The sequence below is a fragment of the Populus trichocarpa genome, chromosome 2 (genome assembly GCF_000002775.5).
Source record: "Populus trichocarpa isolate Nisqually-1 chromosome 2, P.trichocarpa_v4.1, whole genome shotgun sequence".
NCBI lineage: Eukaryota > Viridiplantae > Streptophyta > Magnoliopsida > Malpighiales > Salicaceae > Populus > Populus trichocarpa.
Window position 1 is genome coordinate 20,230,045 of NC_037286.2, and position 17,882 is coordinate 20,247,926.

A 17,882-nucleotide genomic window follows, 5' to 3' on the forward strand; every position below is an offset into this window, starting at 1 on the left:
AAAGAGGTAGGGTTAGGAAACGTACTACCTTAGATGGTTGAGAAAAGGTGGTGGAAAAGGAGAGATTTTTTTTTTGCGACCTAATTAAAATTTCTCAGAGGTGAAAAATTTCCAAAAGCAATTTCAAACTTGGCCCTTTCAAAGTGGCCTTCCATTTGATGGATCTCATCAGAGATTTCTCTTGCGAAGTTTGCAAAACTCGTTGTCCAATGTCTTAAAGTTTAGATGATATGCATGCATCTTTACCTGATTTGAAATATAGGCCCCCATTTCTTCTTAATCTTTTTGCTTGATTGATGACGACTTGCTATCTCTGGTTTGGGTCATCTTCGTCGTTTAGCTTCTAGCCTACTCGAGTTGGCCCATGTAAATCTCTTCCAAGATTCATTTACACAGCTTAGTCGTTATGGTGCCCATCGTGACCCACTTGCTTGCTAGAGATTTTTCATCTCATCAAATAATTTGAGAGGATCATTCATTAATCCCCGTCTCACTTTTAAAAACATTCGTTGTCACTTGTTTGAAAGGATCAAGCTACCTTTTATAAACCAAGATGCCCCCTTGTCTTGTTGTAGGAAATGTTCATCTTTTTTCTAGAAGGAATCGATTTTTCCTTCTAAACATAATGTTGCCCCCTTGTACTGGTCATTGCCCTTAGGTGTGCTTTGTCAATAACTCTGCCATATAATGGTTTTTAAGCGACAATTTTCTCATTTCTCCCATTTTCAGTTTGGTGAAGGAATATTTGTCCAGAATGAATCTTGAAATCATAATCTTCCATTTTGAAAAAAAAAATTGTTTTGATGTAAGTTTAAAAACATTTGCTTTTGAAATCTTGCAACTTCTTGGTTTTTTCTTGGAAAAAAAGATTATTTGCTCTTGTATTTGGCGATATAGTATTTGGTGAAAGTACATCATGAGGTGACCTTCTGTTTCTTATGGGTTTCCAAAGTGAAGGGCTCGAGAAAGAGCTCGAGGTTTTGTTTGAGAAAAACTTGTCTCTTTTTGAACAATTATTTTATCAGTATGAATAATAATGAATAACTTGTTCTCAATGTCATGACTATAATAAAGAAGTACTCTTTGCATTTTGAGAGCATTGCTTATTAACCCACGTTGCTTGCTTGCTCGATTAGAAAGGACTTCTACAGGCACGTAATGTAGGCTGAGGTTTTTGGTTATGAAAGAAAAGATCATAAGGCTCAAAGAGTGTTTCAGGGTTTCAAAGACTGAGGATCACTATCAGCAGTTCCACTCTTTGTGTCGTTCATCTTTTCTTTCGCCGCTCTTCTTTGATTTGCTTTTTCATTGATGTGCTAAGGCATACTCACTTTATCTTGGTTATCACGCTTTCTTGTGATTTGGGCATGCCCCCTAGTCATTGAGTTTCTTGGGCTCTTTTGCTTTTTCAGCTTTCTCACGGTTTTTTTCATTTTTTTTCCTTGAAATTTTCACTTGCCCCTAGTGTGGGGTGTGATCCTAGTTGGGTTTTTTCATGAAAGAAAAGTTATCCAGGCTCAAAAAGGGACTGCAAGGGATATACTTTTTAGAATGTGAAAGGAATAACAAAGATAACCTTTCCTCATTTCAAACGTAAGCAGTTAAGATCAATAAACTTTGGGCTCGTCCAATGTGATGGTTTGGTCTTTGCAAAGAGATGCATTTCGTGAGTCTATGAGCAATGAGTTTACTACATATCATTATTCATACATTTAAAACAACATGTCTCAAAAGTCATGGTGTGAGGATGACAGTTCATTTTCTATTCGTGCATTTTAGTTTAGAGTTTAGTCACCTCAATGAAGGAGTTGTTTGATTCATGTGTCATTCTACAAGTAGAATGTTATAGATATTGTTTAAATAAACACCAAATTATTTTTTAAATCAAAATGCAAGTTTAATTTTTCAAAACCCTAATAGGGAAACTGATTTTGGTAAAAGAGATGAATTGAGTCTATTGAGATCACGTGAGGCTTCAAAAGTGTATTTGTGAGTTCTTATAGAGAACCCCTTTTTAGGATGTTTTGGTTGTAAATCAAAAGAAGAGACACAATTAAAGGACAAACTCATTATTTCATTGAAATCCTAAAAAGTAACAAAGACCTTATACTAGCAAGGTGACACATAAAAAGGGCTAAACACTTAACAATCATTGATTGGAATTTCTAGAATCTTCCAATCGTCCCTCTTCTATGAATTCCTCGACAAGGGCACCTTTCTAATAGTCAGTTAGGGTCACACATAGACCAGTCTTGGCGTAATGACATTGTAGCTTCGTCTTCAGGACAAATGATCTCTAGATGTCTTTGTTTTGGTAGCTCTTTCTCTCGTTTTTGTAACCACCTTTCACATTGTGAACCTCGGTTTCTTTATTTTCCCTAGTGAAACATTTTCTTCTCAGTCGAGTCAGCAACCCTTCCTAAATGGATAGCTTGTTCAATCCTCTCAGCTATAGCAACCAAGTCAGAAAAATATTATGCAGAGCTTCCAATCAGGTATTCAAAGTACGGGGCCTTGAAAGTGTTGACAAACAAATTGATCATCTCTTTTTCCAATAAAGGAGGATTAACTTGTGCGGCAGTCTCACGCCACCTTTGAGTGTATTCTCTTATGGACTCCTTGTTGTTCTTTTCCATAGTTTGCAAGTTTGACCTATCATGACCCACATCCATATTGAACTTATACTGCCTAATGAAGGCATCAACTAAGTCTTTCCATTTTTTTTTATATCTTGGTATTGTCCAACCGCATATACCAAGTATGGGCAACGTCACTAAAACTGTCTTGAAAGAAGTGAATCAACAGTTTCTCGTCATGGACCACCTCAACCATTTTGTTGCAGTATCCCTTTAGATGAGTTACAGGGTATTAAGTTCCTGTATATTTGACAAACTCCGGCACCCTAAACTTCTTAGAAATGACTATGTTAGGTACCAAACACATCTCAGCAACTTTTATATAGTCAAGTAGGGTAGATCCCTCGAATGCCATCAGCCTTTGTTCCAGGGCAACCTATTTGTCCAAGCCATCTTCTTTTACCATCTTGTTCTTTTAAGATTCCTTCTTTGTAAGGTCAATGGTAGATGACATTCTTATGGGATATACTAGTTGAGCAAATTGAGAATACATAGCCTGTTGAGACACCTCATTTGCCCTCAAATTTTGTGGATTTGCCAGCATAGGTTCAGGTTGAGCTGTAAATTTTGCTTCTTCAGGTTTAGATCTCAAGGCCTGTTCGAGTAGGCTAGTAAGCCTTGCGCTTCTTCTCTAAGACTTTCCCTCTCTTTTCGGTGTTGGGCTTCCAAATGGGCTTTTTTTTCTTCATTTTCCATTTGTCTTTTTTTTTTTTGCAGTCGAGTGTTATAGGTTTGGGGGACCTATATTTCACTTGGTGTGCGGTATTATGAAAATTCATAATTGTATGTTCAAACATGCATGAAAATGAATACAACATATTGGGTATGGATTCGCCTTTTGGGGGGGTGACATAACGATCGCTATTTTTTAAATGTGTAGTCAGATTCGAATCCGATATTCATTGCAATGTCGAGAGGAGATCTGTTTAGCATTTTGTCATCTGAGCTTTCAACCACATTCTTGGTATCTTTCATTATGCATCTAATGTCTTTGAGTAGCGGTATCTCACCAACATCCAGTCTATGGCAGTCTCCCTCGGTTATTTGCAAGGATTCAGACTCGAGTCCATACTCAACAATTGTTATCTTAGGAATAACGGTCATTATGTCACCCGAAAGCCTTGTAATAAGGATGCTTACATATTTAAGCTTATCTCAGTGAAATTACGCAGGGATCAACCTAAAAGGTAGGTTCTGGTCATTAAATGCATTAAGGTAATTTTGCTATCTAGTCTCAAAGGTCTTTCGCATGCTTAGTGATCTTCCTCGAAAGGTTGATATGAGGTTTTCAAGTAGCGTGAAGATAGAGGCCCTGAGTAATATTAGTTCGGCATATCGATCACTATCGAGCAAACAATCATGCGAGAGTTGGATAGTTTCGCGAGCCTTACCCAGGCTAAAGCCATTGGGGTGCCGTTACTCCTCCACTTATCTTAAAGTTGATATCATGTGTGTTTTAAAAATGAGATGAGTGATGTGTGAAGGCCTTAGATCCATATCCAATATATATGCATGATAAACACGAATAACAATGCATGTTAAAACAGTAAAAAAAGCAAAAATAAATAAATAAATAAATAAAACTTGATAAACTCAACATAGCTACAACAAGGAAAAAAAAATAGTACGACAAATATAGTTTAGCAATAAAAAAAGACAAATAGCAAAGCTTAGTCCTAAAGTCCCCAGCGGAGTCGCCATTCTGTCACACCCGGACATCGCGACGACCAATTAAAAATTATCACTCAATTGGAAAAAAGAACAAATATCTGGCATCTTATTCTTTTAGGGGAAAAGGTCATGTTCAAGGAGTCGCCACCTAGTATTATGGTCACTAGGAACCCTAACTGGTTAACATGGATTCTATGGTACGAGACTGGTTACGCAAAAAGGAAGATGTTATCACCCCTTAAGCGTCCTACCTAAGTCAGGCTACATTGCTGGTTTTGTCTAAAATTGCTAAGAATTTGTTCTCCCTTTTCCCTTTTTTTATTCTTCCTTTTATGTTCCTGACTCTGGCGTCAGTGAACAATTCCTACGAATATTTCCAACTCTGGCGTTGGTAAATATCGCACAAATCCAAAAAATACGATACTCCTAACTCTGGCGTCAATGAATATTTTCGCAAAAAATGAATTTAAAGAAGAAATTTTTGATGTCATTTTTTTCTTGTTTATCCTTTCTTATTATTTGCCCTTTTTAGATGGAAGTAAAAAAAACATTGCATGACATATTTGCATTTAACAGTAATAGTCCACAGATTGAGCACATCTACAAAAAATACAAACACAAAGAAAAAAAATAAAACAAAGTGCGAGGGGCCCACAAATAAATCAACGAAGGCCCCAAATATTTTTGGAATTTTCTGTTATCGAAAAGGGGTTCGTTTGGTCAAATATCAAATTAGAATGCGCATAAAAATTATGGCCAAGGCATAAAGGTGTGTTTTGCCAAGCACACCCTTAGCAAACACAATTTGAGTCGGCTAGGCCTAAAGCCCAGACTCGGCCCACTCTTTTTTTTCTTTTTGGGGCTGGATCTAGCCCAGCCATGCGTGAAAGGTTCACGCATGCATGCAACAGTAACCAGTTAATTATTTTAGCAAGGAAGGAAGGAAACTTACCTAGACGTGCGGCTGCTGGAGGCGAAGTCGAGGGAGACTGGGCTTAAAAAGAGGGGTTGAGGGGGGCCGCGGCTAGTATAGGGTTCGCCGCCCCCTTCCTTTTTTATGTTTCTCTTTTAGGGTTTCTGGTAATGGCTTCCTCTTGGAGTCTCTTCTTTTAGGGTTTCTCTCCTTTCTAGGGTTTCTTTCTCTAATTGTCCTCCCCTTTTTCATACCCTGAGATTTGTATTTATAGTGCCAGAGTCCCTTTGCGTGTGAGAAACCAAGTTTCAATCAAACTCATTCTCTTCTTTGAAGTTTGAATTTGATTAAGAATCAAATTTGAAAGCGGATAACTATCATTATCTTGAAGACAAGGATTATCTCGAAGATAAGGATTATCTTGAAGATAAAGATAGAATGACAAAAGCTCATTGTAGTCCTTAATTTTCACGGAAGTTGACAAATCATGCTTTTCATCGAAATAAATCTCTGATCTTTTAATTTTTCATTTTAAACCCTGTAAAAATTAAATTAAAAACCAATGGGCCAAAATTGGGTTACAATAGTTGCCCCCTCTTTACAATGCTTACGGTATAAATGCATTAGAAAATTTATTTTCTTTTGACTTTGTATAGTAAGTTTTGTAAAGAAGAATAATTGTGAAAACCCTCCCTGTTTTCCTTTTTTCTCTGTTTTTTTATTGATTTTTTTTTGGTTTTTTTAAATGGTCTAATTGTTCTAAGCAACCTGCCCGATGAAGAATGAAACGCGAAAAGGGTTTTGTGAGTGGTCTAATTGTTCCAGGCGACCAGCCCGATAGGAAGAAGCAACGTGAAGGATTTCGCGAGTGGTCTCATTTTTCCAGGTGACCTGCCCGATGAAGAATAAAACGCGAAAAGGGTTTCGTGAGTGGTCTAATTGTTCCAAGCGACCAGCCCGATAGGAAGAAGCAACGCGAAGGATTTCGCGAGTGGTCTCATTGTTCCAGGCGACCTGCCCGATGATAAAATGCGAGGAAACTCGCAAGTGGTCTCATTGTTCCAAGTGGCATGACTCCTGATCCAAAAAAGAAAAGGTCTAGGCACCGACCTATAAGGCTAGGTCCAATCGCCCAAACCTTTTTTTTTTTTTTGTTAATGGATTGGAGGACGTGACATCCGCCCCATTGGCATGAAACAAAAACAGACATCATGTCGTCTGAAAATCCTAGAATACAGTTTTTTTTCCTCTTCAAAAATTCATTTTGAAGTTGACAAATCACGCTTTTCATCGAAATAAATCTCTGATCTTTTAATTTTTCATTTTAAACCCCTGTAAAAATTAAATTAAAAACCAATGGGCCAAAATTGGGTTACAACAGTTGCCCCCTCTTTACAATGCTTACGGTATAAATGCATTAGAAAATTTATTTTCTTTTGACTTTGTATAGTAAGTTTTGTAAAGAAGAATAATTGTGAAAACCCTCCCTGTTTTCCTTTTTTCTCTGTTTTTTTTATTGATTTTTTTTTTGGTTTTTTTTAAATGGTCTAATTGTTCCAGGCGACCTGCCCGATGAAGAATGAAACGCGAAAAGGGTTTTGTGAGTGGTCTAATTGTTTCAGGCGACCAGCCCGATAGGAAGAAGCAACGTGAAGGATTTCGCGAGTGGTCTCATTTTTCCAGGTGACTTGCCCGATGAAGAATAAAACGCGAAAAGAGTTTCGTGAGTGGTCTAATTGTTCCAAGCGACCAACCCGATAGGAAGAAGCAACGCGAAGGATTTCGCGAGTGGTCTCATTGTTCCAGGCGACCTGCCCGATGATAAAATGCGAGGAAACTCGCAAGTGGTCTCATTGTTCCAAGTGGCATGACTCCTGATCCAAAAAAGAAAAGGTCTAGGCACCGGCCTATAAGGCTAGGTCCAATCGCCCAAACCTTTATTTTTTTTTTGTTAATGGATTGGAGGACGTGACATCCGCCCCATTACCCTGAAACAAAAACAGACATCATGTCGTCTGAAAATCCTAGAATACAGTTTTTTTTCCTCTTCAAAAATTCATTTTGAATCTATTTTTTATCCAAAATACCTAGAAAACACCATAACAACCTTTTTAAACCAATCCATGGCCTCCAAAAACACAAAAAAAAAAACTCCTAGAACCCGAAATCAATCTGAAATTAAAAATCTTATCAGCCTCAAATATGTTTTTTTATGTGTTTTCAAGGTACAAAACATCTAATCTTAACCCCCCCTTCCATTATATGGATCATTTTGTCATAAAAATCTATCATTTTTGTAGCCGAAATCATCCACAACGACAACTTTCTCTTTCTAAACCAGATCCAATGACTCCATTTTTCTTCTCCACCTAAAAAAGACAAAAAAAAAAGAAAAGAAAATGAAGTTTGGTATTAAATTGTATTTTTTTAAAATTATAGGGACCGATCACCTAATAAATAAATAAAAATAAGGGATGAAATTAAACTTTTGAGACAAATTTAAAATCCATCACCTATGCTACTCTTGTTTTTCACTTTAGTACTCTTTCTTTCAATTCAACCCTTTTTTCAAAAAACAAAACATATAATTGGGTGCTGATTTTGAATCAAAAGAATTTAATTGTGAAAAGAAAAGGTTTAAGTAATAAAATAAAAATTTCAAGAAATGCACTATTGCAATATAAACAGTGAATTATGAGAAGATAAACAGTAAAAATAGCTATAATATTCTACCAACAAGCTTTAGTTTTGGTAATATACTCCTTCCTCCACGAACTATGGAATTGACTATATAAGGCGCTCCAGCTCTTTAGCCCCCATTCTTTAAGACATTTTATTTGTTGACCAATAACTTCACAAGACTAACTGATTAATAACCCGTGCTTTTTTTTTTTAATAAAAAATATGGCATGACCACCACGTTGACTTGTTTTAGAGAGGCTTTACTTACGCACATTTGTGCATCTATCTAGTGTGGTATATAGTTTTTTTTTTTTAAAAAAATATATAAATAGTTTTTTTAATTATTTTTAAATTGATTTAAGCATTTTAAAATCATAAAAAAAATAATAAAAACATCAATTTAATTTAATTTTTTAGATGAAATACATTTTTAATAAATATCTAAAAGTATAAATTACCATACTCCCAAACATTTACTTCAAGAGGGGAAAAAAGAAAAGAAAAGAGAATGAGGCAAGACATGGGTCATTATATCTATCTTTCACGACAAATTTGTTGTCTTCGCTTTTCAGCAAAGTCTAAGTCGGAGCAATTTGAGTATAATATAATATAAAGATCGGAGAATTTTTCTGATTGGCAATTATAGCTTCTGATCCCTTGCAAATTGCCATGGCTCTTAAATTTTCTGCCATGGCCTTCATTTTCTCATTCCTGCCTACTGTTATTATCCCTTTGAAATTCAGCTATCCTGCCGTTTTCAATTTCGGTGATTCAAATTCAGACACCGGTGGTCTAGTTGCAGGTCTTGCCTTTCCCGTTGGGCCTCCCAATGGACAAACCTACTTCCAGCAGCCACATGGGCGGTTCTGTGATGGCCGCTTGATCATCGACTTTTTAAGTAATGCATTTATCTCATCATCAACTTCTTGCTTTTTACACCTTTAATCTCCTACAATCGCATGCGCTTATTTTTGCAGTGGATGCCATGGACCGACAGTTTCTGAATCCATATTTGGATTCTGTGGGAGCTCCTAACTTTCAGAAGGGGTGTAACTTTGCAACAGGAGGATCTACTATACTTCCTGCAAATGCTGCTTCGACATGTCCCTTTTCATTTGGAGTTCAGGTGGCTCAGTTTGTCCGGTTCAAGGACAGAGTTCTTCAATTGCTGGCCGAGGGTATTTTCTATAACTTTCGACTGATTTTAGCATGTGCAGAGAATGCTTTTCGCTAATGGAGATATATTAATTGTTCTAGACAAGGAATTTCAGAAGTACCTCCCTCTAGAAGATTATTTCATGCAAGGCCTTTACATGTTCGACACGGGTCAGAATGATATCGACGGCGCGTTTTATTCGAAATCAGAGGACCAAGTGATAGCCTCTTTTCCAACCATTTTATCAGAGTTTGAAGCTGGAATTAAGGTTGTAATCCTTCATTCTCTTTGTTTTTTTTTTCAAAATAGTACTTGGGAGAATAGCTTAGTTGTGGCACTAACCTTTCTCTTCTTTAATTTTTGGTGTTCTACAGAGACTATATACCGCCGGCGCTCGGAATTTCTGGGTTCATAATACAGGACCTCTTGGCTGCTTACCTAGAATCATTGCAACATTTGGGAAAAACCCATCAAAGCTTGACCAGCCTGTATGTGTTGATTCACATAACCGTGCAGCTAATGTTTTCAACTCACAACTGCTTGATCTTTGCACAAAGTTTCAGGGGCAATTCCCAGACGCTAATGTCACTTATGTGGACATTTTCTCAATAAAAATGAAACTCATTGCAGATTTTTCACAATATGGTAAGTAATAAGTTGTAGTTGGTTTCACTCAATCTCCCCACAACATTACCTTTTCATGCACTTGCAAAATCTGATGAACCATGCTTCCAGGATTCAAACATTCGCTAGCAGCTTGCTGTGGATATGGCGGGCCGCCATTGAATTTTGACAACAGAATTGCTTGCGGTCAAACCAAGGTTCTTAATGGCAGCAAAGTGACCGGGAGCCCTTGCAACGACACAGCTGAATATGTTAATTGGGATGGAAATCATTATACAGAAGCTGCAAATCGATATGTTTCGGAGCAAATATTGGCAGGAAATTACTCCAACCAATTGCCTCTCTCAATAAATACTCCTGCTCTTACAACATCCATGTTCGTCGACTCCAAACTATTATATTAAAGGATAATTGCAAAAAAACTCCACTAGTTTTTTGAAGAAGACGTTAGTAACTGTAATCTCTGAATGATCTTCATACCCAAGACGACTCCTCCTGTCACAGCATCAATTCTGAAGAGAAGAAGAGAAGTTAGCTAAACAAATGACCGTTGCCATGAAGACCGTTACAAAACGCATCGTTTGGAGTGGTAAGGTGCAGCGTTTTGGTTAGTTAATGATGCGCAGCGTTTTGTTTAAAGGAAACAAACTCGCTGGCTTGGAACGACAGCGTTTGTTTCGGCAATGTTAAGCCAATACACACCGTTTTTATCTCTTTTCATTGTTAAGTCATGAATGTTTTTGTTCTATTGCTAAGGCTGGAAAATCTAGAAGAAAGTCTGCTATATATATTGTAACAAGCTCCTTGTCAGGAGGTTATGAAAACAAAAATGATGAAATGAACGTGCCTTGTGATTCATGATCAGATTCCAGCATCTCATCTTTTCTCTCTTTTTTCTCTCATGTTATTTTTCATTTTTTCTATCCTGGAATACCTTTTTCTTCTACCCAAGTTTCTTCTGCAATAGCTCCATCTAACTTTCCTATAGTTCCTCCTGGATTTAATCCAAGTTGGCACTCTTAGTATCCAACTCGCTCCAATTGATACCAGAGCAGATCTTTGGACTAAAAAAAATTGACCTATGATATAAGGTCTCAAGATCATAAGAAGTTAGAGAATTCTCTAGAATCAGTAAATAAAAAGCAATTCCTTAAAAAGTTACTAGAAGGTTATGGTTAGAAACTAGAAAACACCAGGTCCAATCATGAAATGAAAATTGATGAGTTGAAGAATCTCATTAGTGGGTTCACATTCCAACAAAGCTCTCTCTTACAGAAACTACACTTACCTGTTGGAGAATCAAGTATAAGCATGGGAACTCAAGGTACTTAAAATCTTGGTTTTTCACTCAATGTCTGTTGTAAATGTGGAGATAATTGTCCCTACTATAAGGTTTTTAAATCTAAGCATGACTTTCCTAGTTTTGATGGGGATGATGTTTATAAATGGCTCTATAAGTTCAATCAATACTTTGAGATTGAAGAGATTCCAAAAGGTTATAAGCTCAAACTGGCCACTTATTATCTGGAAGGGAAGGCATTGTATTGGCACCAAAATTTTATGAGCATAGAAAACCAAGTTGTTGCATGGAATAATTATGTTGAGGCACTATATTGTAGATTTGGTGGCCAAAAAGACCTCTTAGAAGAGCTTAAGGACTTAAAACATGAGGGTGACTTAGAGACCTATATCCAGGATTTCGAAATGCTTTGGAATAGAGCTGAGATTATTAAGAAACAAGCTTTGGTTTTCTTCTTGGGAGGGTTGAAAGTGGAGATAAAAAATTTAGTGAAAATGTGTTTCAGCCCAAGGCTTTGTATCAGGCTTACAATCTAGTAAGATTACAAATTAATATCCTATCTCACATACGTTCCCTACAAAGTCCTGCTAAACACTCAACCTTAACCAACAACTTCATTGCCCAAACTAGAATTAATTCATTTCCCACATTTCATAAAAATACATTCTACTTCACCACCCCTACCCTAAACATACATTACAATCACCCAGGAACCCTATTAACTTAAACTTTCTAAAACAACAGTAATACAAGACCCACTTAGTCTAAACATAACATGAAGTTGGATGAAAGGAGGGCTTAGAGGCTATGTTTTTGGTGTGATGAGAAGTTTGTCATTGGACATAGGTGTAAAACTAAGAGACTATATTCTATACGTATCATAGATGATGAAGAGGACACTGAAGAGGAAGACAACAAGAAAGAAGATTATGTCCATGAAATCTCAACACCATTTATATCTCTTGATGCATTGGAGGGTATTATAGGGTTTCATACACTTCAAGTCACAAGGAAGGTGGACAAACATTCTTTATTTATTATAGTGGATTCATGTAGTACATACTATTTCATTTATACATAAATCTCCAATAAATTGCAATGTAACTTTAGTTTAATCAATCCTTTGATAGTATAGACTACTAATAGGGGCACCATGACTTGTACTGTTATGTGTAAGAACTTTAGATGAAGGATACGAAGGGTATTATTCTTGATAGATATGTTTGTGATAGATCTAAATAATTGTGATATGGTACCTGGTATTCAATGGCTAGCAATGTTGGGCAACATGGTTTTTAACTAGAAAGAACTATGAAAGTCCATTAACTGGCATGAATAAAATGTGTTGCTCAGGGGTGATAGTCCTACACCATTTGAGACTATTAGAATTGAACAAATACAAAGATTGTTGTATAGCCAAACTCAAGTAACGGAGTTACTTTATGCAGTCTTGATTTTTTGAAAGGTGAAGATAAGAAGTTGAGGTTAGCAACTACTTCACTTCCATGGCAAAAGAAAGATACTCCTGACCTTGAAGCCTTGATATCTACCTATCAGGGAATATTTAAGGAACCTTAGGGTTTACCTCCCCTTAGAGGACATGATCATCCTAGTCTTCTCGAGATAAGAATTCAACATGTGAACCCAAGGGATTACATGTATTCTAGCCTACAGAAGGATGCTATCAAATAAATGATAGAAGAGAGGTTATAAGTAGGCATCATTCAATGAAGCAACAACCTATTTTCCTCGTATGTGGTGTTGGTTAAGAAGAAGAATGGTTTATGAAGGTTATATGTTAATTACATGGCTTTAAACAAACTTCATGTCAAAGACAAGTTCCCTATACCTATAGTGAAAGAATTAGTTGGGGCCACTATCTTCTCAAAAGTGGATTTAAGGGTAGGATACCATCAGATTCATATGGCTCCTGATGATGTGTATAAAACAACCTCCAGAACTCACAAAAGACACAATGAATTAATAGTGATGCCTTTCAACTTAACTAATGCGATAACTACCTTCCAAAGCCTAATTAATGACATTTTTAGGAATTATTTGAGGAAGTTCATTCTTATGTTCCTTGATGATATTCTAATCTATAACAAGTCACGGGAAGATCATCTAGAGCATATGAAAATTGTCTTTGAAATTCTTATGGGTCATAGTTTGTTTTTCAAGAGAAGCAAATGTGTGTTTAGGAGTACACAAATTGAATATTCAGGCCATATAATCTCTAGAAAGGAAGTGGCAATAGACCCTAAAAAGAACCAGGCAGTTTTGGATGGCCAACACCTAAAACCATCAAGTAGCTAAAGGGATTCTTAGGTCTTATTGGGTATTACAGAAGGTTTGTGAAAGGGTTTGGGTCCATTTGTATGCCCCTTACACAACTACTAAGGAAGGACTCTTCTCTATGAAATGAAGAAGCTGTAGCAGCTTGCAACTAGCTTAAAGAGATTATGACACACCCTTCAGTCTTAGCCCTACCCAACCCTAATAAGCTCTTTGTGGTAAAAGATGATGTCTCTAGGGTGGGAATTGGTGCAGTGTTGGTGCAAGAAGGGCACCTTATAGCTTACATTAGCAAGCCATTAGGGCCAAAATAGCAATCTCTCTTTATTTATGAGAAGGAGATATGACAGTCCTGTTAGTAGTGACTAAATGGAAGCATTTTGGGGAGAATTTTCAAGATTCATATATAACATAACAGCCTCAAATATCTACTAGACCAAAAGTTAACTTTTCATTCTCAACATTTGTGGTTATCTAAGTTGTTGAAGCCTTATCTAGGGTGTTCAGTAGTGAATTAAATGCTTTAATTGTGTTATCTATATATACTAACCTTATGAATAGAATTAAGAAGATTTAGGAGGAGGACAAGGGTGTAAAGTCCTTAATTTAAGACTTAATGGCAAACCCTGCATCTCACCCTCAGTATCAATGGAAGGACAATCTTCTTTGTAGAAAAAAGAAAGCTGGTAGTGGGAAACAAGCCTGATTTATAGAAGGAACTCATAGCCATGTATCATGGCTCTATTTTTGGAGGACATTCAAGTTCTACAGTGACAGCTAAGAGGGTTAGGGGGCTTCTCTATTGGAAAGGACAACAAAAACACATTAGACAATATGTTAGAGAATGTTTGATTTACCAAAAGAATAAGATTGAAATGGTGAAGACACCAAGGCTACTACAACCATTTCTCATTCCCTAAGTTCCATTTACTGACATCAATATGGATTTTATTGAGGGCTTCTTTAAATCTGAAGGTAAAGAAGTGGTCTTTGTAGTGGTTGATAAGTTTAGTAAATATGTCCATTTTATAGCCCTACATCACCCTTATAAAACAACCTATATGGCTAAATATTTTATGGATAATGTGTTTAAGATCTATGGGTTTCCAACCACAATTGTAAGTGATAGGGACCCAATTTTCTTAAGTCAATTTTGGCAGAATCTCTTGAACAAATAGAAAGTTGACTTATATTATTCTATAACATATAACCCCAAATCTGATGGGAAAACTGTGGTGAATAAATGCCTTGAGAACTATCTTAGGTGTATGACAGATGAGCATCCTACAAGTGGTCTAGTTGATTCTCATTAGAAGAATGGTGATATAACACCAATTTTCATTCAGTAACACAATCTACTCCCTATAAAATTCTATATGGGGTCAGTCCTTCTATTTATATTCCTTATATTCATAAAGATTCATTAGTAGCAATAGTAGATGAGTTCTTATCTACAAGGGAGAACATGCTCAATCAAATCAAGAAAAATCTATTAAATGCCCAACATATAATGATTCAGCAAGCCAACCACAAGCGCAATGAAAGATCATTCAACACAAGAGATTCATTTTATTTAAAACTACAACCATATAGATATAAATCAGTGTCAACCAGGGATTCACAGAAGTTGGTAGCAAAGTATTAAGGACCTTATCTAATATTGGAAAAGGATTGGCAATGTGGCTTACAGATTAAACTGACCTCCATTAACTAGAATTCATCCTGCATTCCATTTATCGTAATTGAAAAAACCAATGGCAACAAGGTCGTTCAGGATCTTCCCACCACTCATTTCAAGCAGGATCTCCAACCACAAGCTGTTCTAGACAGATGTTTGGGGCGATGAGGAACTCAAGCTATGACAGAAGTCCTAGTCCATTGGAAGAATCGCTCTCATGTAGATGCCACTTGGGAATTTACAGATGACTTCAAGATCAAATATCCAGATTTTAACCTTGAGGGCAAGGTTGAATTGTAGAAGAGGCAATTGTCATATCATTAATTCTGAAGAGAAGAAGAGAAGTTAACTACAATGATGTTTTGAATTTAAACAAATGATTGTTACCATAAAGATCGTTACAAAACGCACTGTTTGGATTAGTAACGTGCAGCGTTTTAGCTAGTTCATGATGCAAAACATTTTATTTAAAGGAAAGAAACTCACTGGTTTGGAACGACAACATTTGTTTCGGTAATTTTAAGATAATACACACTATTTTTTATCTCTTTTGATTGTTAAGTTATGAATGTTCTTATTCTGTTGCTAAGGCTGGAAAAGCTAGAAGAAAGTCTGGTTTATATATATATATATATATTGTAACAAACTCTTTGTCAGGAGGTTATGAAAACAAAAATGATGAAATGAATGAACTCATATGATTCAGGAGATTCCAAGATCTCATCTCTTCTCGCTCTTCTATTATTTTTCATTTTTTCTATCCTCTAAAGAATACCATTTCCTTCCACCCAAGTTTCTTCTACAACAACTCCATCTAACTTTCCTATAGTTCCTCCCGAATTTAATTCAAGTTGGACCTCTTACTATCCAACTTGCTCCACCTACTTTTGTCAGAATTATCAAACACAATTGACACAATAACTTTAGTAATCCCTATCTAACCTTGATTGTACAATAACTCTTACAAATTGGAAGCCCTAACTTGCTGCAAATTAGTTATACAAAAAGCAAAACAAATCAAATCTAAAATATTCAACTTTCCCGACCTGTTTAGCCCTTTAACTGCATTGAAAAAGGGTTCCTTGTACTACTATTATTGTTGTGTAAGATTTGAACCCCTCTAAAGATATCTGTTAGTTTAATATGCCATGTAGTCAATCAGTTGGTTACATGTGATATTATTATATTTATGTAAATACATATTTATTATTAATAAAGGCTTAATTTATCTTTAATAATCATATAATATTGGATTAATGAATATAATATTTGATTTATGAATATAGAGTAAAGATAAAGTCAATGAGATAAAAATGCTTTGCAAATAAAATTATAAAGTTGTTATAATTATGATATTCATATTGCATAAAAATATTGTTCCTAAAATGTTTTTTATTATTACTCTTTTAAATGCTGAACATTTATTAGAGCTTTATAGACTGGTATATATTATGTTCTTTCCTTTATGAAAGGAAGCAATTGTTCATATAAGCTGAGGTATAAGGGATATTTAAAACTAATATGTAGGTGTTTGTCATAAGACATGTGCACTAAACTGACCAGCATGAAAATTCTAAATGGAGAGATCATCTATGTCAATGGAAAGGATTACGTGATGGTTGTGTAAGTGATTCTTAGACTTGAGATCACTAAGTTATCTTATATAGAGAATGTTATGCTTTGATCATGTTACATGTTATCTTAATTGAGGTAATGAAGGGACAAACATTTGGTATAACATGAGCTATATGAAGGTACTTGAGTGATCAAGAGAGGATTCATCATCCTAGGTGAATTAGGAAAAATATTCAATCTGTTCTCAAATAGTATTGATTAGAAATTCTTAGCCAAGGTGGAATGAGATTTGAAAAGATTTTTAAATTATATTCAAACGATCAATGACTACTATGTAGAGAATAAATATGATTTAACACGGCAGATATACTCCATACTTTAATGTTAAATTGGGATATTATTAATGAAATGATATTAATTACACTAAGAAATCGATCACTGCAATGTTAAGTCTAACCTTTAATGATTTTTCTAATATTTGGGGGATCATGACACATTGCTAGACGATGCACCTGATTTTCAAATATAAATTAATCAATTGTTGAATTGATAATAAATTAAATATTTTAATTTATTTAATTCTATTTAATTAGAATTAGAATTTATATTTGTGTCAACATATTAGAAACATAATGGGTCATGCATATTAATAATCACTAGTCAGAAATTAAACTAGGATACTTTAATTAAGTATGACTTGATTGAAATATATTTTAGAAATTAAGGATTATAATATAATTAATACATGCATTATATTTCTAGATCTAGAAAAATCAAGGATTTGATTGAGTTAATTTCTAAAATTGTCTTAAATTAATATATAAATATTATTTAAGAGACAAATTGATATTTTATCAATTTATAGGGTTTTTTGGATTTCTCTATAAATAGTAAGTTATGCCTCTTATTTTTTAGTGATTGCTAATAGGTCGATCATTTAATAAACATAAACAATACAAGTTTATATATATATAACCACAAACCTATAAGAAAATACTCTTACGATTTTTTTTTAAGAAATCATTAAAAACCAAAGAAATAAAAATATTTGTACTTAAAACACATTCATACAAGAAAATCAAACAACCACGTAAAAATTATCTACACATGACAATCAAACATTTGTATACATGATCATCCCATCCTTCCAACCCTATTGTTGGGTATTGATTCCACCTTTTCACCTTTCAAAATAGATCCCTAATGGCTTTACAACAAAACAACGTGGATCCCAACCCTTTGAATATTTACAATATCTATATAAAAAACCAATAAGATCATGTTACTAGTTATACAAAGCAAGTAAAAATCCAGTTCGGATTTTAGAATGACCTACTAGAGTTGGCACAATT

At 35.3% G+C, this 17,882-nt stretch overlaps 1 protein-coding gene across 1 annotated transcript; it reads left to right on the forward strand.

Annotated features, from left to right (window-relative positions):
• Positions 1 to 8,517: 8,517 nt before the first annotated feature.
• Positions 8,518 to 10,546, forward strand: LOC7458253 (GDSL esterase/lipase At1g54790). Its single transcript, XM_002301530.4, has 5 exons — positions 8,518 to 8,800; positions 8,880 to 9,080; positions 9,160 to 9,326; positions 9,433 to 9,703; positions 9,794 to 10,546. Exons 1-5 carry the CDS (start codon positions 8,572 to 8,574, stop codon positions 10,084 to 10,086), a joined length of 1,161 nt encoding a protein of 386 aa, XP_002301566.2. The 5' UTR covers positions 8,518 to 8,571; the 3' UTR covers positions 10,087 to 10,546.
• Positions 10,547 to 17,882: the final 7,336 nt, after the last annotated feature.

What these genes read in the sequence shown, in the direction of transcription:
- LOC7458253 (XM_002301530.4), top strand. Translation starts at nt 8,572, where the DNA reads ATGGCTCTTAAATTTTCTGCCATGGCCTTCATTTTCTCATTCCTGCCT. An exon ending in CTTGATCATCGACTTTTTAA is followed by an intron (nt 8,801 to 8,879) that starts GTAATGCATTTA and finishes TTATTTTTGCAG; the next exon opens with TGGATGCCATGGACCGACAG. An exon ending in TGCAGATTTTTCACAATATG is followed by an intron (nt 9,704 to 9,793) that starts GTAAGTAATAAG and finishes CCATGCTTCCAG; the next exon opens with GATTCAAACATTCGCTAGCA.